At 41.0% G+C, this 26,266-nt stretch overlaps 1 protein-coding gene across 1 annotated transcript in view; it reads right to left on the reverse strand.

Moving 5' to 3' along the window:
- Window positions 1-26,266, reverse strand: part of FES (FES proto-oncogene, tyrosine kinase) — a 235,336-nt gene that overhangs the window by 4,646 nt on the left and 204,424 nt on the right. Inside the window, exons 15-18 of the mRNA XM_073618513.1 lie at window positions 21,222-21,316; window positions 17,641-17,764; window positions 7,088-7,245; window positions 1,968-2,090 (exon numbers count right to left, since the gene is read on the reverse strand). Of these exons, the coding sequence (XP_073474614.1) occupies window positions 1,968-2,090; window positions 7,088-7,245; window positions 17,641-17,764; window positions 21,222-21,316 (500 nt within the window). The remainder of the gene's footprint in view (window positions 1-1,967; window positions 2,091-7,087; window positions 7,246-17,640; window positions 17,765-21,221; window positions 21,317-26,266) is intronic.

Below are 26,266 nucleotides of genomic sequence, written 5' to 3' on the forward strand. Positions count from 1 at the left end.
CGGACGAGGATGAGAGGATGTCCGTGATAGGCTGAACACTGACTGCTGGGAAATTGAGTGTTCTGCCTATCACAGACGAGGAGGCGGCACGGCTTTTGAACACTGGAATAGCCGCCGTATGTTTTTATGACACGCTGGCCGCCATCTGTCTGCATGACACACTGATCAGGTAGGCAGATGACGGTGACTCGAGTATAAGCCGAGGGGGCATTTTCAGCCTAAAAAAAGGGCTGAAAATCTTGGCTTATACTCGAGTATATACGGTACTGAAGCAGAGCATTCCAGCCTCCTCTCGGAGACTGGGCCGCAGGGCAGTATTTAAACATGATCATGACCCCAAACACACCTCCAAGATGACCACTGCCTTGCTAAAGAAGCTGAGGGTAAAAGTGATGGACTGGCCAAGCATGTCTCCACACCTAAACCCTAATGAGCATCTGTGGGGCATCCTCAAACAGAAGGTGGAGGAGCGCAAGGTCTCTAACATCCACCAGCTGATGTCGTCATGGAGGAATGGAAGAGGACTCCAGTAGCAATCTGTGAAGCTCTGGTAAACTCCATGCCCAAGAGGGTTAAAGCAGTGCTGGAAAATAATGGTGGACACACAAAATATTAACACTTTGGGCCCAATTTGGACATTTTCACTTAGGGGTGTACTCACTTTTGTTGCCAGCTGTTTAGACATTAATGGCTGTGTGTTGAGTTATTTTGAGGGGACAGCAAATTTACACTGTTATACAAGCTGTACATTCACTACTTTACATTGTAGCAAAGTGTCATTTCTTCAGTGTTGTCACATGAAAAGATATAATAAAATATTTACAAAAATGTGAGGAGCTAAAATAACGAAGGAGTGGCTTTACAACAACTCAGTGACTGTTCTTGAATGGCTCAGCCAGAGCCCTGACTTAAACCCAATTGAGCATCTCTGGAGAGACCTAAAAATGGCTGTCCACCAACGTTTACCATCCAACCTGACAGAACTGGAGAGGATCGCCAAGGAGGAATGGCAGAGGATCCCCAAATCCAGGTGTGAAAAACTTGTTGCATCTTTCCCAAAAAGACTCATGGCTGTATTAGATCAAAAGGGGGCTTCTACTAAATACTGAGCAAAGGGTCTAAATACTTAGGACCATGGGATATTTCAGTTTTTTTTTTTTAATAAATCTGCAAAAATGTCAACAATTCTGTATTTTTCTGTCAATATGGGGTGCTGTGTGTACATTAATGAGGAAAAAAAATGAACTTGAATGAATTTAGCAAATGGCTGCAATATAACAAAGAGTGAAAAATTTAAGGGGGTCTGAATACTTTCCGTCCCCACTGTGTATATATATATATATATATATATATATATATATATATATATATATATATGTATATATATATATATATCCTATTTTTTTTTTATATGCCCAGTAGTTTGCTCCAAGATAATGTTGAAAATAGTTGTTTGACCTCTTCTCGCCTAACCCGGCATCCCTTTAACTTCATGCCTGGCTGTCAGAGTGTTCACATGATCAAGAGCCGATTATACTAACTCCCGATCATTACTAGAGGAGGAGTTGTCTTTGACAGATAGCTCACTGTGCTATGAGCAAAGAGCATGCTCTCAACACAGAAACCTCTGCCCTCTATGGTCGCATATGGGCGGTGTGTAGATAATAAAAATTTTGAAACAGCAATGCTGATGTGCAAAGTTTAGCAATCTATAAGAACTAACTGGTGTAGTCAGAGCAATGGACAATGATTGCAAATTTGTTCCCTTGGGGTCTGTCCTTTGCACATTGCTTTTTGTAACATAGATTTAACCTAACAGCTGCCTTTTAGTGCTACACATGGTGTGGTACACGCTCAGTTGTAACAAAAGGTATTGACAACTTATGGTTTGAGGTTGGGAATTTTTCTGTAATATCTACACAGTGTACAACTGCAGTTTTCTCTGCGGTACACAGGAATAAGCTTACCCTGTTCTATTGCTTCTCTGGTTTGCTGGTTATTCATACTTGTGTATGGATTGGACCCAAGAGAGAACGCTTCCCAGAGCAGTATGCCGAAGCTCCACACATCACTTTCTGAACTGTACCGGCCTAAGAGAGAAGATATACAACACCTGTCAGTACGATGAGCACTAAAGCTTCCACAATGTACAACAAAGCCTCAAAAGTCTTTTTTTTTTTTTTCAATGCATCTTTTTTTTTTAACTTTTACAAACACCCTCTCTATATAGTTACATTTAGGCATTTGTTTTTTCCAAAATAAAAGGTTGTTTATGTATTTATTCAAGCTGAATTTAACATAGCATTTAATCCAGTTATATGTTCATTAACCGCTTCAGCCCCGGAAGATTTTACCCTCTTCCTGACCAGAGCACTTTTTGCGATTCGGCACTGCGTCGCTTTAACTGACAATTGCGCGGTCGTGCGACGTTACACCCAAACAATATTGATGTCCTTTTTTTTTCCACAAATAGAGCTTTCTTTTGGTGGTATTTGATCACCTCTGCGGTTTTTATTTTTTGCACTTTAAACAAAAGAAAGAGCGACAATTTTGAAAAAAAAAGCAATACTTTTTACTTTTTTGCTATAATAAATATCCCCCAAAAATATATAAAAAAACTAATTTTTTCCTCAGTTTAGGCCGATACGTATTCTTCTACATATTTTTGGTAGAAAAAAAAATCGCAATAAGCATATATTGATTGGTTTGGGCAAAAGTTATAGCATCTACAAAATAGGGAATAGATTTATGGCATTTTTATTATTATTATTTTTTTTTTAGTAGTAATGGCGGGGATCTGCATTTTTTATCGTGACTGTGACATTGCAGCGGACACATCAGACACTTTTGAAACTATTTTGGGACCATTGTCATTTATACAGCGATCAGTGCTATAAAAATGCACCGATTACTGTGTAAATGACAGTGGACGGTTAAGGGGTTAAACATTAGGGGGCGATGAAGGGGTTAAGTGTGTCCTAGGAAGTGATTCTAACTGTGGGGAGGGATGGGCTACAACTCACATGACAGCGATCACTGCTCCCGATGACAGAGATCACTGCTCCCTGTCAAGACACAAGGCAGAACGGGGAAATGCCTTGTTTACATAGGCACTTCCCCGTTCTGTGGCTCTGTGACATCGAGGCCACCGGTCCTGGTCACGCTGTATGTGGCGGGTGCCCCGCCAATTTGCCCACCGCTGCCATTGTGTAGATGTATATCGGCGTGCAGCGGTTGGCAAGTGGTTGAAGATGAATTCTAAGTATGGATATTTTATACACAGTTACACTGATCTAGCTTGGACCAATGTAACTCTGTATATACCATATCTGGTCGATTCCCCTGGAAGCTGGAAATCACTGAAGTAGATACTGCTGCTCCAGTGATCTCCACTTGTCCAAGCGGCTGCCATGCTGTATTCTGAACACAGGTGGTCGGCCACTCAGAACAGTTGCCATTTTGAGAATGCTTTGCATTTTCTTAATGAATGCAAAACATATTCTGATTGGATGAGGAGGAGGGGCGAGGCATTGACATCACCGGAGTAGCTTCCAGGGGCATTGGCTAGGTATGGTATATACATAGTTACCTTGTATAAAATAACTATAGCTGAAATTCTTAGTCGTGCCAAATATTTTGCATCTTTGTATTTAATAATGAGTAGAATAATTAGTAACAGTGATTTAGGGTGGCAGTTTTAACCATACCTAAGCATGATTTACCGCCTTTGTCTGGTTTGTTTGTGTAGTGTGAACCAGGGACGTACGGCTGATGAGGCACTGGCTCAAAAATTTGAAAGTGTCGCCTATGGAGATTTCCAAGTACCGAAGTTTGGAGCCATTCCACGAGTGTGCGCAATTTCATCTTTTATATTATACAAAAAAATCGGGCTAACGTTGATGTTTTTTTTTTTATATTCATGAAACGGTTTTTTTCCAAAAAAAAAAAAACGTTTGAAAAATTGCTGTGCAAATATGTGTAACATAAAAAAAGTTTCAATGACCACCATTTTATTTCCTAGGGTGTCTTCTACAAATTATATATATATATATATATATATATATATATATATATATATATATATACATATATATATATATATATATATATATATATATATATATATAATGTTTGGGGGTTCCAAATAATTTTCTAGCAAAACAATTATGATTTTTACATATAGGAGAGAAGTGTCAGAATTGGCCTGGGTGGCAAGGGGTTAATTACCATAAGTAAGTAATATACAAATAATTATTTTATATTGTTTTTAAGGTAATTTACTATATTTTCAAAAACTGTACTCAAGCAGGTGGGTAACGGACAAATTACTGAAGTTTGAAATTATAACTTCCAACCAGTAATTTCACAGTAAATAGATAAATAATAAATGATTATGTTTTAATCAAGCTAAATCATATATTATTATGCCATATGTTATAACAGTACCTTTTCAGCAGCAGCAGATTCTCATTCTCCCTCTTAACTGTGTGAGAAAAACATGGGATTGAGGGTAAATCTTATACCCATAAACCCATGATTTTTCCTTCTAGTGGAAAGGGCTGAGCTGCAAGGAAGCATGTGTCTTTTAGACACATGCCCCCTTCTGTGACACTGCAGTGAGAGGCGTGCCTCCACTGCAGCATTTTTATTGGACAGCGTGTTCCAATGTTGCTTTACCATTGGTCCAAGGCTCCAAGCTGTCCATTAAGCTCAGTGCTTCTGACAAGAAGTGAGAGGCACTGTGAGCTCATCCTCTCAGTCTGCTACAAACAGAGTGTGCCAGCTTGTATTAAACTACTTGCAGACCAGCCACCGTAGTTATCGTGTGGCAGGTCGGCTCTATTGCGCGAATCTCCACCGGGTGTACATCACTTCGTTCAATAGATACAGTAGGCGCGCCGCAGTTGTCCCATCCCTGTTTAGAATATTGCCTCTGGAGCAGTGATGTGACTACAGAGATTATAATAACATGTGTCTGTACACAAAAGACACCTAGAGTGAGACCTAGAAACTCTGAGAAGCTCCCTGAAATGATGACCCATTCAAATGGAAGCTTCCTTTTGTCCGCACAGCACATGAAGAAAAGTAAGCACAATGACACCAGCACAGTATAATCTTTGGTATAATCTTGATAATGGGCTCTGATGCATTTCTCCTTCTGGAGTCACACAACATACAACCAGAAATAATAAGCTAAAACTCTCAAAAAAACTGGTACTTTCATCAGGAAGAAAAATATTTAGAAAAAAAAGCAGAGGTACTGTAAGCCTACCCAGTGGTTTATTCAAAGTGGGGTTTTTTTAGTGTTCTATAGAGGGGATAATTATAAGAATCTGCAGGTCTTTATTGCAGTTTGTGTTTAGCTCACTTCCTCTCCTAAAAGTTTAAGGCAACTTTGGAGCAAGTATGCCAAAAAAAAAAAGGAATATAGTCAATCTGTAATAGAAGTACAATAATACTTACAGGTCCTGCCGCTGGTGAATCTTTGCACCCATGCTTAGCTAAACTAGTGGAAGAATCTTAAGCATTCAACACTTCTATGTGTGTCAAATGTCTGTGTCCCCTGCTGTGCTATGGTACTCTAATAGCCCATTACAACACTACAGTTCTGTAGGGACACAGAAGTGAAGCAGAGGCCGGTAGAACCACAGCTCGTAGCAGGGGGGAATCAGTCACTCAACACACCCAGAAATTTTGGATGCTGACTTTTTTTTTGCAAAGTCTAATGCCCCGTACACACGGTTGGACTTTCTGACGGAAAATGTGCGATCGGAGCTTGTTGTCAGAAATTCCGACCGTGTGTAGGCTCCATCGGACTTTTTCCATCGGAATTTCCGACACACAAAGTTTGAGAGCAGGCTATAAAATTTTCCGACTACAAAATCTGTTCGCGTAAATTCCGACCGTGTGTGGACAATTCGGACGCACAAAGTGCCACGCATACTCAGAATAAATTAAGAGACGAAAGCTATTGGCTACTGCCCCGTTCATAGTCCCAACATATGTGTTTTACGTCACCGCGTTTAGAACGATCGGATTTTCTGACAACTTTGTGCGACCGTGTGCATGCAAGACAAGTTTGAGCCAACATCTGTAGGAAAAAATCCGATGGATTTTGTTGTCGGAATGTCCGATCAATGTCCGATCGTGTGTACGGGGCATAACTCTGCAACAGAACAAAAGGATTGGTAAAAATGATTAGTCCTCTTACATAGACTGGCTGTTCTTTACATTTTAATTTTATGGATTTACTTTAAGGGCCCATACACACCAGACTGTGATGGTGATGCACGTTACATGCGTTGGTGCTTTGTTTCATAGTGAATGGAACTCCAATGGGCTTCTAAAATGCAGGTGTACTATAATAAGATGCAAACAACACCTATTTTGTGTCCATTGAGGTACATTGCGGCCCATTTTTTTTGAATGGGCTGCCTGATTTAGCATGCAGAGGCGTGAACAAGCTCTAAGATAGAAGTGGGTACTGGGCAAATATCATTCTAGTGGACCTTTTAGCCTTTTTAAAGAGATGTTACAGCTCTGCTAGTACTTTATGAAATGAGCTTATGAGTAGGTCGACGAAACTGGTTAAACACTATAATGCAATAATTCCATGCTTTTTTTTTTTAATGGGCAAACATATATTAGGCTAAGGTGATCTTTAGCCTACCCAGGGCACTGGAGAATTATATACATTCCTGTTCATCCTTACAACCCATTAACCCAAGTTCCTATCAAAGATTTGCAAGACTCTTGCAGGATCCAATGTCCTGCTGGGGCTGGGGGAAACACCTTTTGGCTTCTTTATTAAAACAGCCCTGAAGATAATGTTTATGACTGCCAAACCCAAGGAATCTCCTATTACAATGATGTGGAATGGGAAGGTGGTTAAAGATTCCTTGGCTGGGGGTCCCAAAGAGGTGTAAGATGTACAGTAGATGGGTAGTGGTACCTGATTTAATCCAAAACAGAATCAATTTTGAGCAAACTTGCTCTTCAAACCTCTATAATAAATATGTGAGCAATGTTATGGAAATCCCATCAACAACTCAAGACATGGAGAAGCAATGGAGTAAAGTAGTAGTACCATAATTAAGTGCCTCTGGTGCCGTCCACTTGACTGGAATCTGCTTCATCCCCCCAGTGGATGAATACACTCCATCCGCCTCCTCTCTTGACATGCCAAAGTCACTTATTTTGAGAGCATTTTTCTCGGTCACAAGACAGTTACGTGCAGCAAGATCTCTGCAATGAGAAAAAACAAAAACAAACAGATCTAAAATATTTTACATATTAGCGGATGCACTGACCTAAAACATATACAGTTCAATTGAAAAGCATATTGTTCTGGTGTGAGGGAGGACCATTGTTTTTTGTTTGTCAGACCCAAAAATGTACAGAAAAGCTCAAATGACGCTTATTCACTCTTGTTATTCAATACTCTTATTGAAATGACTCTTATTCACTCATATACAACCCAGATGACTCTTATTTACCATAGAGATGAACCTTAATGCCACGTACACACGATCAGACATTCCAACAACAAAATCCATGGATTTTTTCCGACGGATGTTGGCTAAAACTTGTCTTGCATACACACGGTCACACAAATCTTGTCGGAAATTCCGAACGTCAAGAACGCGGTGACGTACAACACGTACGACGAGGCGAGAAAAATGAAGTTCAATAGCCAGTGCGGCTCTTCTGCTTGGTTCCGAATATGCGTGGAACTTTGTGCGTCGAATCTGTGTGTCCAGATCTCAAATTTTGTGTGACGGAAATTCCGATGGAAAATGTCCGATGGAGCCTACACACGGCCGGAATTTCTGACAACAAGCTCCCATCGAACATTTTCCGTCAGAAAATCCGACCGTGTGTAAGGGGCATTACTGTGTATGCAGTGATTTGTATAAGGTCTAGGTTTATGTGAACTAAAAATTTTAAAAATCAGCACAAGGAATGAAACTTACATCTATTGAAATGTGTCCCTTGTGTTTGTTTGTGCCTGCTGTCTTAGTTGAAATCCTAAGTCCTCTGCTCCTTCCACGCCTCCTCAGCCATAACCACCTGATGCTGCAGGGGTAATATGAGCACTGGACCTGTCACAGGCACTTATCAAGAGTGCCAACTATGCCCATCTTTTTTGCCCTCCTCCTCCATTATAAGAAGCTGTATTATAGTTTACATTAATGAAAAGAAGTCTATGAATGGAGGAGGTGGACTTTTCATTCAACTGCCCATCCTTCACTCAAGGACCACTTTTCATTCAAGGCATATATATTAGTATCTCACAAAAGTGAGTACACCCCTCACATTTTTGTAAATATTTTATTATATCTTTTCATGTGACAACACTGAAGAAATGATACTTTGCTACAATGTAAAGTAGTGAGTGTACATCTTGTATAACAGTGTAAATTTGCTGTCCCCTCAAAATAACTCAACACACAGCCATTAATGTCTAAACCGCTGGCAACAAAAGTGAGTACACCCCTAAGTGAAAATGTCCAAATTGGACCCAATTAGCCATTTTCCCTCCCCAGTGTCATGTGAATCGTTAGTGTTACAAGGTCTCAGGTGTGAATGGGGAGCAGTGTGTTAAATTTGGTGTTATCACTCTCACACTCTCATACTGGTCACTGGCAGTTCAACATGGCACCTCATGGCAAAGACCTTTCTGAGGATCTGAAAAAAAGAATTGTTACTCTACATAAAGATGGCCTAGGCTATAAGAAGATTACCATGACCCTGAAAATAAACTGCAGCACGGTGGCCAAGACCATACAGCAATTTAACAGGACAAGTTCCACTCAGAACAGGCCTCGCCATGGTTGACCAAAGAAGTTCAGTGCATGTGTTCAGTGTCATATCCAGAGGTTGTCTTTGGGAAATAAACATATGAGTGCTGCCAGCATTGCTGCAGAGGTTGAAGGGGTCAGCCTGTCAGTGCTCAGACCATATGCTGTACACTGCATCAAATTGGTCTGCATGGCTGTCATCCCAGAAGAAAGCCTCTTCTAAAGATAATGCACAAGAAAGCCTGCAAACAGTTTGCTGAAGACAAGCAGACTAAGGACATGGATTACTGGAACCATGTCCTATGGTCTGATGAGACCAAGATACACTTATTTGGTTCAGATGGTTTCAAGTGTGTGGCGACAACCAGGTGAGGAGTACAAAGACAAGTGTGTCTTGCCTACAGTCAAGCATGTAGGTGGGAATGTCATGGTCTGGGACTGCATGAGTGCTGCCAGCTTCAACAGTTTATTGAGGGAACCATGAATGCCAACATGTACTATGACATACTGAAGCAGAGCATGATCCCCTCCCCTTGGAGACTGGGCCGCAGGGCAGTATTCCAACATGATAACGACTCCAAACGCACCTCCAAGACGACCACTGCCTTGCTAAAGAAGCTGAGGGTAAAGGTGATAGACTGGCCAAGCATATCTGCAAACCTAAACCCTATTGAGCATCTGTGGGGCATCCTCAAATGGAAGGTGGAGGAGTGCAAGGTCTCTAACATCCACTAGATCCGTGATGTTGACATGGAGGAGTGGAAGAGGACTCCAGTGGCAACCTGTGAAGCTTTGGTGAACTGCATGCCCAAGAGGGTTAAGGCAGTGCTGGAAAATAATGGTGGTCACACAAAATATTGACACTTTAGGCCCAATTTGGACATTTTCACTTAGGGATGTACTCACTTTTGTTGCCAGTGGTTTAGACATTAATGGCTGTGTGTTGAGTTATTTTGAGGGGACAGCAAACTTACACTGTTATACAATCTGTACCCTCACTACTTTACATTGTAGCAAAGTGTCATTTCTTCAGTGTTGTCACATGAAAAGATATAATAAAATATTTACAAATATGTGAGGGGTGTACTCATATAGTACAGCTTTTTTGAATCACGAAGAGAGCTGGAAATTGCGGGCATAGTCAGCATTTTTGATGAGTGCTTCTGACAGGCCCAGTGCTCTTATTAACCCCTGCAGCATCAGAAGATTACAGGTACAGGGGGTAGTGACAGGGGATTCCCAATTTCAACTAGTAAAGTTGGTACCAGCACAAGTGACATTTCTCATTAAATGTAAAAAAAGTACTGTCCCTTGTGCTGATTTTTAAAATCAATTTTAACTAAACTTTGCTTTTAAATAGGTACAGAATTAAAGTGGTTGTAAAGCCACCTGTAGTTTCTCCAATCCCCTCTGTTAGATAATGCTATGTTCACCAGTGTGTGTGATTTTAAAAAAGCCACTGTGTACCTTATTCCATAGCGCCAATCGCTATTCACGTGACCACCTGGCTCTCTCCTCTCCCAGGCTGACAGCTACAGTGGGAGGGGCCGAGAACTCCCGCTGATGTCAGCCAGAAGCAGGAGAGGAGAGAGCGGGGGGGGGGGGGGAGTCACGTGAGCGCTGATCGGCACTATGGATTAAGATACACAACGGCTTTTTTTTAAAATCACACACATTGGGGAACATAGCATTATCTAACAGAGGGGATTGCAGAGACTTTACACTGCTATTCTATCATCAAGAGGGGAGGATCGGGGAGCTGACAGTCAGGCAAGGGAGGGGGAGAAGAGGACAGAGGAGAGTTGAGGATGATGAAGGCACATAAACTGACCACGGTGCAGGGCTCAGCAGCCATGATAAACTGTGGTCAGTTTACAGAAGGGAGGGCAGAACCAGGCAGAATCAGCGAGGTATTTTAGGTGATAAAGGGGGCTAAATTACACAGCACAAGCACTATGCTGTATAACATGCTTTAAATTAAATCATCTCACCACCTTAAACGCACCTTGAAGATTCTGAGGCCACATGCAAAAAAGTGTTATGTCAGATGAGACTAAAACTCAATTATTTGCCCTCAGCATCAAAACAATGTCTTGGGGAAATCCAATACAGCTCCCCATCCAATTAACACCGTTCCTACAGTAAGGCATGGAGGTGGTAATATCCTGTTATGGGGGTGTTTCTCTGCAGCAGGGACTGGAGCGCTTGTCATGATAGAAGGAAAAATGGATGGGGCAAAATTCCATCAAATTCTTAAGGAACATTTGCTACCCTCTGCTAGAAAGTTGTCAAAGGGAAGAAGGTTTACCTTCCAACATGACAATGGTTGAAGGAGAAAAAGGTGAATGTTCTTGCATGGCCTAGAGAGAGCCCAGACTTAAACCCGTTGAAGACATTTGTTGTCTAAAATCAGTATTTTTTGCTAGAAAATTACTTAGAACCCCCAAATATTCGGTATCCTTTTTTTTAGCAGAGACCATAGAGAATAAAATGGTAGTTGTTGCAATATTTTATGTCACACGGTATTTGCGCAGCGGTCTTTCAAACGAAACGGTCTTTCAAAAAAATTCTTTTGGAAAAAATACAGTTTAATGAATGAAAAAAAGAAAAAAAAAAACAATGTTTTTGTATGATTTGAAAGATGTTACACCAAGTAAATTGATACCTAACATGACATGCTTTAAAATTGTGCACACTAGTGGAATGGTGACAAACTATGGTACCTAAAAATCTCCATAGGTGGTGCTTTAAATTTTTTTAACAGGTACCAGTTTAGAGTTACAGAGGTCTAGGTCTAGTGCTAGAATGATTGCTCTCGCTCTAACGATCGTAGTGATACTTCACATGTGTGGTTTGAACACTGTTTACATTTGCGGGGACAATTTATGTATGCGTACACTTCTGCATGCAAGCACAGAGAGATGGGGCGCTTTAAAAAAATTCTTATTTATTTTTACACTGTCCCTTGAAATTTCTTTTTTTTTTTTTTATCACTTTTATTGCTGCCACAAGGAATGTAAACATCCCTTGTGACAGTAATAGTCATGTGTCAGGAATTTGTTTGGAGGGTTCTGGGGTCTGTAAGACCCCAAATCTCTCCTTTGCACTTCAAAGCATTCAAAACACCAAGCTTGGCTGTATTGAATACTGACATTTTTATTAAAATCTGGCGCCTTTAGGGCTCCAGTAATCTGGAAGTGATGTCATGACATAGCTTCCGGCTTCGGTTCCATGGAGGGCGGCTGGGGCGGGGGGGGGGACGTCCCCTTCTTCTGCTTGCACTAACTGATTAGCCGCATCGGTTGTTATTACAAGAAAGTTATAAGTAGTAAATACAGCTGGATAAAACAAAAACTGTGTCTGTCTTAATTTCAAGCTGCAAAGCAACAAAAAGGTGATTACTTTAAAGGGGGGTTTTTCTATAACCAATGTAAACCCATTTTAAAATTATGGCCTTATAACCTTTATGAATACCTCAAATGAACTTACAAAAACAATAGCAAAGAAGTAATATAACTGAAAAGTTGCCGCAGGCGTAAGGAAGGGTTAAGTCAGGTGAAGCACTTGTGGGAAATGTATAATTTGTTAGCCCACCTTACCAGGATGGGTAGGTCTCTAAATTATGTCATGTTGCTCTAGGCTCATTTCATTATTATTAGTGTAGGTGAGGCCAAGGAAAACAGAGATTGTTGAAGTTTATATTGGGCTTCTTCAGGATTAGCCTGATTTTGACTACTTCACCTTCTAAGCATCGCTTAGTAAATCTATATATCTATCGGTGGCGGCCCGTCCATTAGGGGTGCCCGAGCTCCACGCCCCCTCTACCCACAGATGGCACTCCCATGCTCTATCCAGTCCATGGCCGCCGCCCCCTATTCATGTGTCTGGCCCCTTTCAAGACGTGGATCTGATACCAGTCACCCGATTGGTTGAAAGGACAGGCGATCCTATTGGACACCTAGGAGGAGGGGAGAAGATGCACGATGGAAATGAGGATGAGGAGACACAGGAGCCGCTGTCTGATGTGACCACCGATGCCCCGATACCCACCGCTGCCTGATGTGCATGCCGATGCCCTGATCCCCGCCGCTGCCTGATGCACCTGCCGATGCCCGATTCTCACCGCTGCCGGATGTGCCCACCGATGCCTGCTGATGCCCAATCCCCACCGTTGCCCAATGTGCCCATTGCCTAGATGGGGGTAAGTGCTGGTGGACCAGCAGACAGCAAGAGGGGGGGTTTGAGGTGCCGCACGGGGGGGTTGTTTACGCCCCCCAAACAAAAAACCACCAGCCGTCACTGCTGTCTGTCTGTCTATCTATCTATCTATCTATCTATCTATCTATCTATCTATCTATCTATCTATCTATCTAAAGCTGGGGACACACAGTCACATTTTGTCATTTGATCTCTCAAATCAACAAAATGTACCAATACCTGTACAGTATGCTGTGTAAGTGCCTGCTAAAACAGGCCATTCTGTTTATGTTTACTCACTTAGCCGACTCAAATAGTATAGTCAGTGGCAGCTGGTGCTCAATATTTTGGGGGGTGGCAAACCAATGCCACACAACTGGGTGGGTGTCAAGGCTGGGCTCAGCCCTTCCTTCTCTGAGCTGGCCGCTCAGCTGTCGGCTAATTGCCAGCTCCTATCTCTCTCCACAGTTACCCAGCTGAAGTTGATCCTGCTCGTCAGTCCTGCCTACTTAAGCCATCCAGTCCAGAGGAACTCTGCCTTCACCTTAGTCACATCACAAGAAACTATCTCCTGTGTTCCTTTTTAAAGACTGGCTTTGCTTATATCCCTTCTGGCTACAGATCCTGCTTGCTGTTCCACTACTTTGATCCCTGACTTCTGGCTTGGCTGACGATCTATTCCGGTTACTGAACTTTGGCTATGTTTTGACTACGTTTGTACTTTTTACTTTTATTATTAAACAAGTGTGATTTAACTGTACTTCTGTCTCGGTCTGATTTAATAGTTTCTGACAGTGGGCTTAGGGCGCAGTTCTCTGCGTCCCAAGCCCACCCTTTTTTTAAGCCAATTAGAGCCTCAGGCTCTAATCATGTGCTAAAAAAACCCCCAAAAAACTCATTGAAATCAATGCGTCCGGCGCATGTAGAATAGGGGCCGGCGCGTGGATTAGAAGTGGAGGCACCCCTGCGCCCCATATGGATGGGCCGCCGCTGAGTTGTTGGTAAAATTTTCTGTCTTGATAGACCGAATCCAGAACAAAATTTGACAGTCTGTGCTGGCTTAAAGTGTGGTCAGGCTATGGATATTTACATTTTTACATATATAGCAGTAAATGAACTTTAATTACATCAAGCCCTAAGGACCTACTGTATGTAGCTGAAGGCACTGTGGCACAAAATATCATAAAATTTCACAGCAGAAGCACTGAAATTGCTCAGGTATTGCTTTCAGAAGCCCTTCCAGCCTTCTAATCTTCTAATTTTTTAATTATTTTATTGAATTTTAGGTAGAGCGCAAGAAAAACATAGTAGCGTAGCCACAAGACCAACACAACCTTAACCGGCCTCGCAGGGCCCTAATCTCTAATGGTAATAATAAAATCAGTGCTAAAAAGTCAATATCCCGATGATCGTTTCGTCATACATGATGTCATTAGGGGTAGCCCTGATGACGTCACGTATGACGAAACGATCGCCGGGACGATACACTCACACGCTCTGCGCATGCGCAATCGTTATCACACACTGATGTCATTTTATTTTGTATGGAATTCCAATTTTTATCTGACCGCTCAAGTGACTCGTTTGTGGGTCATCTCGTTTTTATGCAGCAGTGCATTCCCCTCCAATAAAGCACCCTTTGTAGCATTATTGCGCTATTGGAGTTTTTCCTTTTTCTTTTTATACTCACTTGACCATGGATTGGAGTGGACTGTCGCCCAGTGTTTGTGTGCATCAACCGGAGGTGAATGCTCAGCATATTGGATTATCGTTCCAGGCTTCAGTCACGGTTCAAATGGATCATAGATGCAACAAGCCTTGTATGACCCCGCTGAATAAGGGTGGCCACTGGATTTCTGGTAAGCCTCCTGTCTATCTGTGGTGGTGGTCTTACGTGGTCAAGTTTTCTTATTTCACTATTCATGAATTATTTACCTCACGGTGCACCAGGATTTTTCATTAACTCAATGAATATTATCATTATCATATGAATATTTTGTGTATTATTGATATACTGGACTTTTTTCTTAATTAATTGTTGGTATTGATTAATATGATTCACTGTCATGGACATTATTTGCACTATTGCTCTTTAATATTTTACTTGTATTAATTAATACTTTAATCAATAGCGCTGCACTTTTTTGTTACATATTTGCTTTTGTGCCTACTATCTGGGTCATAGTGCATAGCTGCTTTATGGTATTGTGGTTTATTTTAGCGCAGATATTTCTTAAATTTTTTAATGTGAGAAATATAAAATTGTTTTTTTGATTACATTTTTACGGTATTACACTATGTGTATAATTTTTCTTTCTGGGAGCTCCTAATACCTATTTGGAGGAGAGGGAGGAGGACCTTTCCAGGAAGGACATAATGCACAGCATTTTAAGAAGAGTATTCAACTGGGATGTATGGAAGGTTCATTTGAGAAGTTTGGAGGGTAAGAGTGTATATAAAGGCGCATTTGAGTGGAATATGGGGATGCCTTGGCACTTCATTTAATGTGAAAACATTATATGACTGTAGTGAATGCACATGTGGAGTCAAGCATACTACACTATATAGTCTTCTTTTTTCTTATGAGATCGATTATGCCGCCGAGTATTAAAGGCCCAAGAACTGAGAGATGGTTTTAGAACAAATGCACTTTATTGAACAAAAAAAGTTTTGAAGATCCTTTGGAAGGACACTTCGTGGACTAAGGTGAGAGGGGCATTGACTTTTTAGCACCGACTTTATGATTGATGCTTTCTTCTGCTGGGGCTGCAGAGCTTCTTCAGCTGCTGACAATATTTGGGTGTTTACAACTTACAAACAGTGCGCTGATACTCAACAACTAATATCTAATGTTATCACAAAGCAAGTGGTCTTGCAGGGTTGAGTAGGGTGAGCTTAGGTGCTGTGAGATCATCATTGATGACTTCATCGATTTTCCTGTGAACTTTGAGGATGAATTGCTCCACAGTGTCTGCAGCAACAGAGCATGTTTTAATGCCCAATTGCCCATTTCCTAAAATATGCAAATCCTTGTGCCCATAGCCTGGCCTCAGGTTCATGTTACGAGAAATGAGGCTCTGAACAGTAGGCCAGTGGCCTGAAATAACCTTCTATAACATAATTATGGCATAGGACAGAGCTGTTTAATCAATATTTGGGAAACCATAAAGGATGGTTTATCTTGTGCTAGGTGATGGATCATATTATGTCACTAAAGTCTACTGCAGCCTTTCTCAGCCAAGGTTCTATAGAACCTTAGGGTTCCTCCAGCGCTTGCTAGGGATACCTTTAGCAATGAGCTATTTCCACCACTCATATAAGGAACCCCTGACACCAACAATCCTTTTAGATATCTTGTAAGGTGGGCATTCCTTTCAATTACCACAAATGTGAGAAGCACTAATACATGAGCTGTAGATATAATTATTATTAGCAGGGGTTCCCTGAGACAAGGAAGGTTTTTTCAAGGGTTCCTCCATATTAAAAAAAAAAAAGTTTGATAAAGGCTGATCTACTGCATATGTAGAAAATGTATTTTTTTTGCCAACGCAGGAATAATTACTTAAAAAACGGTGGCAATGTGGTAAGTACATGCAACCACTGGGCATCACCTGCTGACTGAAACCCATTTTTATTCTTAAATTGGAAGTCTTTTTTATCAACTTCTCAATCTCATTGGTTAGGCTACTTTCACCCTGCAAAGAAACAGTAAAAAGGCACATGTGTTTTTGCCATGTTTCTGGTACATTTCGCACCTGTGAAAAAAGAACATGTGACAAAAAACGCACCAAAAAACTCAATCGCGGGTGCATTTTTTGATGCGTTTTCTATTCATTTCAATGGGGAGCTGCATTTTTTGGTGCATTTTTTTTTTTTACCGCACCAAACATGCACCAAAATGCAGCTTGCAAGACTTTGAAGAATCTAATGGACCTGCAACTGACCAGTGTGAAGCGTTCCATAGGATTTAATGGTCATGGTTTTTTTTCTGCTTTTTTAAATGCAAAAACTGGTCAGTTTGAAGGCAATGCTATGATTTGAATCACGCTAACCAAGTTGTGCCCCCCACTAAAGAGTAGATTTGCCAAAACTGGAGAGTGCAAAATATGGTGTTGCTTTACATGGTAGCCAATCAGCTTCTAACTTCATCTTGTTCAGCGTTGACAAAAAACAAACAAACCTGGAAGCCGCATTGTTTTCTATGCAGAGCTGCACCGAATTTTGAACACTCTATTTTTGATAAATCAACCCCTAAATGTCATTGTTTTGCTCCTCTTTGTATATTTGTATAGCTTCACTAATTTCAAAAGAAATCTATGTGGAAATGTTATCATACAAAAAAATTAAAGCAACCTTTGCATTCGTCATAATTAGAAATGTTTGCATCCATAATTGGAAAATCATTTATAGATGCTTTCAAATTTTTTAGTAATTTTTCTATTATTTAATGAAATTTAAAAATAGGCTCACTCCCCCAGATTTAAAAATATCTCCCAAGGAAGAACGCAGAAAAAAAAAAAGTGTTTCATATTTGCATGAAGTAATGACAAACGAGCAGAAGCCTACAGGCTGTGACCCGTTCTTACAACTATCCAAGTCTGGGTTTGTGAGATACCAAAGCAATCTCCCTCCTGGCCAGTACCTGTGAATACAGTGTTTACTCTCCAAGTATTCCATCCCAGCAGCAGCATTTTCTGACATCCTGATAAGCTCCTTCATCTTCAGTCTGTTTCCTTCATTCCGCAAAAACGTTAGGAAATCGCCACCTGCAGGAGAACAAAATGACTTCATCTGTCTGCTGAGCTCTCTGTTTCTTTATACGAATTCAGCAGCCATCAATCACATTGTAGGTAATATTTTTCTTTGAAAATCACAGGATAATTTTAAATATCATCCATTTTTATGCCCTCAAACCTACTACTACTTATGAACTGTTCTAACTATTCTTTCACAGAAGACAGTTTGAATCGGAAAGGGAAATGCCAACTAAATAAATGAAAGTAGAGATGAGGGCTGCAATGTCTATAAAATACACTAAGATTTCTGTGTCCAGTTCTCCTCCCATATCTTGTATCTCTCTGGATGTATGCGATTTTCCAATAGACTTTTTTTTGGCCAGTATGGGAACCACCAAAATGTACTGGATCTCCAAAAATATATAAACAATATATATGATTATCTAATAATAGATAATGGTATTATACATCAAAATATGTAATATATACAGTATCTCACAAAAGTGAGTACACCACTCACATTTTTGTAAATACCGTATTTATCGGCGTATAACACGCGCCGGCGCATAACACGCACCCCAAGTTTAGGAGGGAGTTTTAAGGAAAAAAAATTACATTTAAATGCCCATCATTGCAGCCTTATCAGTGTCCATCTGCAGCCTTGTAGTGTCATTTGCAGCCTTTCAGTGTAATTTGCAGCCTTGTTGTGTCATCTGCAGTGTTGTGTCATTTGCAGCCTTGTTGTGTCATCTGCAGTGTTGTGTCATTTGCAGCCTTGTTGCGTCATCTGCAGCCTTGTGTCATCTGCAGCCTTGTTGTGTCATCTGCAGCCTTGTTGTCTCATCTGCAGCCTTGTGTCATCTGCAGCCTTGTGTCATCTGCAGCCTTGTTGTGTCATCTGCAGCCTTGTTGTGTCATCTGCAGCCTTGTGTCATCTGCAGCCTTCTTGTGTCATCTGCAGCCTTCTTGTGTCATCTGCAGCCATGTAGTGTCACTGCAGTTTTTAAATATGGCGCCGCTGAGAGTCACAGAGCCGGTCCTGTGTCTCTCGGCTGCTTTCAGGTCCTCTCGTAGTCCCTGTGTTATGTCCATCTTAGGGCGGGACTGGACGTGACTGTGAGCGGAGCTGAGCGGAGCTAGCCGGAGCTAGCCGAACCTAGCCTAGTACACTCGGCTATGTATGAATGTTGGCGGCGCTTGCTCTTCCGCTCACAGTCAGCGGGGGATCGGCGGGAATTGGCGTATAACACGCACCCGCAATTTTCCCCTGAATTTAAGGGGAAAAAAGTGCGTGTTATAGGCCGATAAATACGGTATTTTATTATATCTTTTCATGTGACAGTCACGTAACACCGGGGAGGGGAAATGGCTAATTGGGCCCAATTTGGACATTTTCACTTAGGGGTGTACTCACTTTTGTTGCCAGCGGTTTAGACATTAATGGCTGTGTGTTGAGTTATTTTGAGGGGACAGCAAATTTACACTGATATACAAGCTGTACACTCATTACTTTACATTGTAGCAAAGTGTCATTTCTTCAGTGTTGTCACATGAAAAGATATAATAAAATATTTACAAAAATGTGAGGGGTGTACTCACTTTTGTGAGAAACTGTGTATATGTATATATATATATATATATATATATATATATATATATATATATATATATATATATATATATATATATATAAATTAAAGACAGCTAGTGGAACCAATTATTGAGCTACCAATGCTTCCCTATGAATACTTTCCCTGTGTTAAGGGTAAAAATCACAATCACATTCAAATGTTCAACACAAGCTTGAACCTGATTGATGGAATTTAGAAACTTCTTGATTCTGACATTAGATCGATTACATTTTCTGAAAGTGACAGACAGTAATGTGCCTGCAGTAGGTGTGTTTGGGAAGGCTTCTATCTAACAAGTAGGGGTTCCTTTATCACTGGTTTACCAACAAAAGAGGGTTTGGTGGGCTGGTGCTCTACATCTGTGGCCACATGCACACTGAACGTTTAGCTCTAATGCATGAGGCTCTGGCGTTTACCTATGGACAGAGGGCATCCAGTCCCGCCACCAGCAGCTAGTCAAGTGGTACTTACGTTTAGTACAGTATGCCCCCAGGGATGAATGCATTCCAAGCATTTGTCCCTGGGCATATACTGCCCTAAAAGTAAGTATCACTTGGTTCACCATCCTGCCCCCATGCAGACACAGCAGCTGTCAGGCTCTCATAGAATTTGATCAGCTGCCCACAGCAGAGCTGAATGATGCACCTGTGCCTTTTCCCTCAGCTCAATGCCGAAATCTTATGCACTGGGGCTAAATGAGTGCATGAAGCCTATGCTGGAATGAAAAACTGTAGAACTGAGCATAAGATCTGTGCTCCCTATATGCTTCTCGGGACATATATCCCTTCTATGATTTTTACCTATAGGTAAGCCTTAAATATCTCATAAACGTGCACGGTTTAGGAGATATTTACAGTACTTTAGATGCAGCCGGTGATGTCACCGGCGCATGCGCTCTGAAAGAACGACATACCCGTGCCATTCCTTCAGAATCTTATCATAAACAACGACTCCCACGCGAGGAAGTGATGTCATTGCTGGTTCGGCCATTCATATTGCTGAAGCCTGTGACCCCGGAAGGATGACCAGGTGAAAATGAAGTGCCTTCAGCTGTGACAGCAGCGCTTTGTTTCCAGGTAAGACCGTCACAATGTGCTTGTATGTGATGCATACTAGCACATTCAGACACACGCCTAAACCTTGTGGACAGCCTTCCCAGATGAGTTGAAGCTGTTATAGTTGCAAAGGGTGGGACAATCCAATATTAAACCCTACGGACTAAGACTGGGATGCCATTAATGTTCATGTGCGTGTAAAGGCAGGCGTCCCAATAATTTTGGTAATATAGTGTATATTTTGTATGTGGACTATACTGTGCAGCCATGTGGGCAATGTGTAGGGCAAATGTTCATCATACGCTTGTTCATTCCCTTTGGATAAAAACCAATAAAAATTGAAAGAGAAATTTCCCAGTGCCTGTGTTTTAAATGACAGTAATGGATTTCCCACCAGTGAATGTTTTGTGAACATTAAAGTGAAACATTAGGTGCTGCTAGATCACTTTAGACTGCCCCTTTTGCAGGTCTAGCTATATATAACATTAAAAATAAGTGCCTGTACTATTTAAAATCCAGTGATGCACTGTCTCACCCTGCTCTGCACATGCTCAGTTGCTCTCTATTTTTCAGCACTGAGATGAAAATGTAGAGGCTGATCTGCTGATAGCCTAAAGATTTACTGCTGTTCAGGGGCTTTGGGCTTCAGCAAAATGGCAGCCCCCAGCTAGAAGAAACAGGAACAGGGCGGGAGGCAAATTTACAGAACACACTAATTTTGGTAGCATAATCAATAATGTGGAATGTATGTTGCTTGCTAAAGAACATTGGATTCCTACTAAAGGCCAGACTCCTACTCACCTTGTACCAACTCCATGACAATGTATATTGGATGTTTCTGTGTGCAGACTCCGATCAGTTTGACAATGTTGGGGTGACTATATTGCTTCAGAATCCTTCACAAAGAGAACACAAATGGTAAAATTACATTTGGTGACTCAGTAGAAGCTGGCAGATAATGTGTCACTATGATCTACACTTACAGATATGCGGAGCTCGCTCAGCTTTAAATAATGTATAAATCATAGCACAAGAAAAAGTAGAATTAACCAATGTTTATTTGCAAACTGAGACTTCCGAAAATTGCCATTTACGTCGCAGTCTTGTGTTTTATGGTCTTTTTTTTTTTCCGCTTACAGCTTTTCTATAGTAAACCACGTGTCTATTTTTTTGTTTGAAATGCTGTAAATACTGTATATGTAGAGGGCATGCCCTATTTAGAGAAGTAAATTTATGCAGTATAACTATTATCAAGGGTCCATCCAAAACTGATTGTCACCACCTATCATAGCCATTGTGATTTCCCACTATTGGTGCTATATCCTCTAATTCAGCTTTTCTTAACCTTTTTATCCTAGAGGAACCCTTTAAAAATGTATTAGGTCTCAGAGAACCTCTGCTAAACTGAAATAATTGGGAATCAGTGGATTTTTCTTTACATTAGTGGTTAGTGGGAAAACTGCCTCCTTACATTGGGGATCAGTGGGAAGAATGTCCCTTACATTGGGGGGCCATTGTGAATAATGTCCCTTACATTGGGGCCATTGTGAAGACTGTCTCTTAAATTGGGGATCAGTGGGAAAAATGACCCTTACAATGGGGGTCATTAGGGAGAATGCCTTTCACATTGGTGGTCAGTGGACAAATGTCCCTTATATTGGGTGTCAATAGGAAGATTGGAGGTCAGCCAGCCACAGCTCAAGGAACCTTTAGCAACCTCTGGAGGAACCTTAGGGTTCCCCAAAACCTTGGTTGGGATTGGTTGCGCCAAATATTATACATTTTGGTGGTGTTGGTGCAAAGGGCAGACCTGTGAACAATGGTGGGGAGATTTTATTGATGCAAGTCTTGAAAGATAAAATTCATTGATGAGTTATTTGGCTCACCAGTATTAACTTTAAGGTGCAATACTAGTTTGAGGTAATTTGGCTCTTTAAGGTTTTAAGTAATCCCAAGTGTAAACGCTATTGGCTAGCTAAGCCACAAACAATTTTCTCAGTCCAAGGTTGTATATGAATTCTATAACTTCCTATAACACTCTTACCAATGGTTATAGATCTATAAGTCACACTTTTTTATGCCCATGGATTTGTAATTTTTTTCTTGTTTTGTTGTGCTACTGTTTTAAAGTACCCTTATACATATACTTGGACTGAGTGATATTTACAATTTTATTTATGGCCTTAAGATGGGGCAATCTTAGTAAAAAAGAATTAATGCCAGCTCCATCTAGTGCCTATATTGTAATATTTTCCTGGCACAATATATTCTTTATGAAGAATAAGATTAAACCTGGAAATAATATTGCCTAATAACATTATTTTTTGCCCCCAGAATGAATGCACATGCAGTTTCCCAGGTTGAAGAACTTTTTATGAAGATACCCCTAAGAGGGATAGTCAATTGTTTAGATAAGGTTTTTCCCACCTAATACTACTGTTCCTCCAAAAGAGGTTAGGCAAATGAAAGAGCAAGGATTCAGACTCCAAACTACATTAGGCTGAATAAGGAAGAAAATATCAATATTTTCAAAGGTAAACCTGCACAGCAATAGTAATTTCAAGAATATTCAACTTTTACATAAGCCAGATTATGACACGTACTCAATAAAGTGCACCTATGCACAGACTATGGACATTAATTTATGCATATACTGTATACTACGCAAGCAGCGAAAGAGCTTTATAACATGCCCTCACTCGTCTATCTCATGGATTTTTCAACTAGGGTTCCTTCCTGCAGAGGTTGCTAGGGGTTCCTTGAGCATGAGCAATTTCTGTCTCTCAGATTCCCACTGTTCAAGTTCCCTCTGACCACATCAATAAGAGAGTAATTCTTCCCAATGACCACAAGTGTAAGGATCATTTTTCCCAGTGACCATCATACTAATGTATTATAAGTTGTAGATACTGTAAAATACATTTTTAGTAGGGGTTCCCTGAGACTGGAAAGTTATTTTAAGGGTTCCTCTGTGTTGAAAAGGTTGAGAAAGACTGCTCTAGCTGATTGTATGCTGAAGTAAGTATTTCTCAAACAACATCACAGTTCACAACAAAGACCATGAAAGGGATGAAGCTAAGGGATTAAGCTAATGGGAAAATAATACTAGGAGTATGCTATAAGCCCCCTAACCTGAGGGAGGAGGGGGAGACGGATCTCCTATCACAAGTTGGATTAGCAGCAGGGATGGGAAGTGTTATCATAATGGGGGATTTTAATCATCCAGACAAAGACTGGGCGGAGGGTACCATGCATTCATCTAAGGCTCACCAGTTATTAAAATGTCTTGCAGGACAATTTCATGGTTCAGATGGTAGACACACCAACTAGAAATTGGTGTGTTACTGGATCTACTGATTACCAACAATACAGGGCAATTTAGGAAACAGCGATCACAGGTCAATTGGCTTCAGTATAAATCACACAAATAGAAAACATAAGGGGAATACAAAGACACTGAATTCAAAAGAGCCAGCTTTCCTAAACTACGAACCTTGCTAGAAGGCATGAATTGGGATAAAATTGAACTGGGATTGGGTTTGCTTTAAGAGCATAAGGGCATTAGCATCCCATTGGGTAATAAATTTAAAAGAGCAAACAAAAGTCCTGGATGGCTTAACTCCAATGTAAAAATGCATATAAAAGCATAGGAGAAGGCCTTCAAAAAATACAAGGTTGAGGGATCATCATCAGCATTCAGACTTTATAAAGAATGCAACAAGAAATTTAAGGGTACAATTACGGTGGCTAAGATAGAAAACGAAAGACACATAGCGGAAGAGAGCAAAAAAATTCACAAGAAATTCTTTAAGTATGTAACAGTAAAAAAGGGAGGACAGACCATATGGGCCCCATAAAGAATGAGGAAGGACACCTGGTTACAAAAGATGGGGAGATGGCGAAGGTACTGAATGTATTATTCTCCTCAGTCTTCATGAGGGAATCGGGGGGCTTCAGTAAGCAAAACTGCAGTGTTTATCCTTATGACACATCACAGGAAGCACCTCCATGGTTAACAGAGGACAGAATTAAAATTAGACTTGGGAAACTTAACATTAAGAAGTCACTGGGACCAGATGGCTTGCATCCGAGGGTACTTAGGGAACTCAGTCAAATAATTGCCGGACCATTGTTCCTAATTTTTACTGACTGTCTACTAACTGGAATGGTACCAGCTGATTTGAGAAAAGCCAATGTAGCACCAATATTTAAAAAGGGCCCAAAATACATCCCTGGGAATTACAGACCAGTTAGCCCAACATCAATAGTATGCAAACTCTTGGAGGGGATGATAAGGGACTATATACAAGATTTTAGTAATGAGAACGGTATCATTAGCAGTAATCAGCATGGATTCATGAAGAATCGTTCTTGCCAAACCAATCTATTAACCTTGTATGAGAAGGTGAGTTGCCATCTAGATAAAGAAAGGCCCGTAGACTTGGTGTATCTGGATTTTGCAAAAGCGTTTGACACAGTTCCACATAAACGTTTACTGTACAAAAAACGTTGCATGGACCATAGGGTGAGTACATGGATTGAAAACTGGCTAAAAGGGTGAGTTCAGAGGGTGGTGATAAATGGGGAGTACTCGGAATGGGGTGGGTAGTGGGGTCCCCCAGGGTTCTGTGCTGGGACCAATCCTGTTTAATTTGTTCATAAACGACCTGGAGGATGGGGTAAACAGTTCAATCTCTGTATTTGCGCACGATACTAAGCTAAGCAGGGCAATAACTTCTCCGCAGGATGTGGAAACCTTGCAAAAAATCTGAACAAATTAATGGGGTGGGCAACTACATGGCAAATGGTTACATGGCTAAAAAAATGTATTTGTAAGATGTATTTGGGTTGCAAAAATATGAATGCAATCTATACACTGGGGAGAGAAACTCTGGGGGAATCTAGGATGGAAAAGGACCTGGTAGATGATAGGCTCAGCAATGGCATGCAATGCCAAGCTGCTGCTAACAAAGCAAACAGAATATTGGCATGCATTAAAAAGGGGATCAACTCCAGACATAAAACGATAATTCTCCCACTCTACAAGACTCTGGTCCGGCCACACAGGAAGGATGTACTGGAAATGGAGAGAGTACAAAGAAGGGCATCAAAGCTAATAAAGGGTCTGGAGGATATTAGTTTGCCAGCACCGAACTTATTCTCTCTGGAGAAGAGACGCTTGAGAGGGAATATGATTTCAATTTATAAATACCGTACTGGTGACCCCACAATAGGGATAAAACTTTTTCGCAGAAGGGAGTTTAACAAGACACGTAGCCACTCATTAAAATTAGAAGAAAAGAGGTGTAACCTTAAACTACGTAGAGGGTTCTTTACTGTAAGAGCGGCAAGGATGTGGAATTCCCTTCCACAGGCGGTGGTCTCAGCGGGGAGCATCGATAGTCTCAAAAAACTATTAGATAAGCACCTGAACGACCGCAACATACAGGGATATACAATGTAATACTGACATATAATCACACACATAGGTTGGACTTGTTGGACGGTTCACACTGCCGCAACTTTGAAACCGAATCCCAGCGTGACTTCGGCACGACTTGCATGCGACTTCTTTAACAAAAGTCAATGCAAGTCGTACTGAAGTCAGACCAAACATAGTGCAGGAACCTTTTTCTAACTCCGAGTGGCTCAAATTGCATAAATTAGACCGGTTCCATTGCACTGAATAGGGTGCGACTTCTGATGGGCTCCAAAGTCTGAAAGCTTGTCACATCAGTGTGAATTGGACCTTAGGCTGTTTCCAAAAGCTTTGTAACACCTGCTGTTTGTTTACAATTGAATATTGACAGGCTGGCAAGAACTTATCTAAAAGAAAAAGCGCAAAT

This window comes from Aquarana catesbeiana, linkage group LG03 (assembly GCF_042186555.1).
Source record: "Aquarana catesbeiana isolate 2022-GZ linkage group LG03, ASM4218655v1, whole genome shotgun sequence".
NCBI classification, from domain to species: domain Eukaryota; kingdom Metazoa; phylum Chordata; class Amphibia; order Anura; family Ranidae; genus Aquarana; species Aquarana catesbeiana.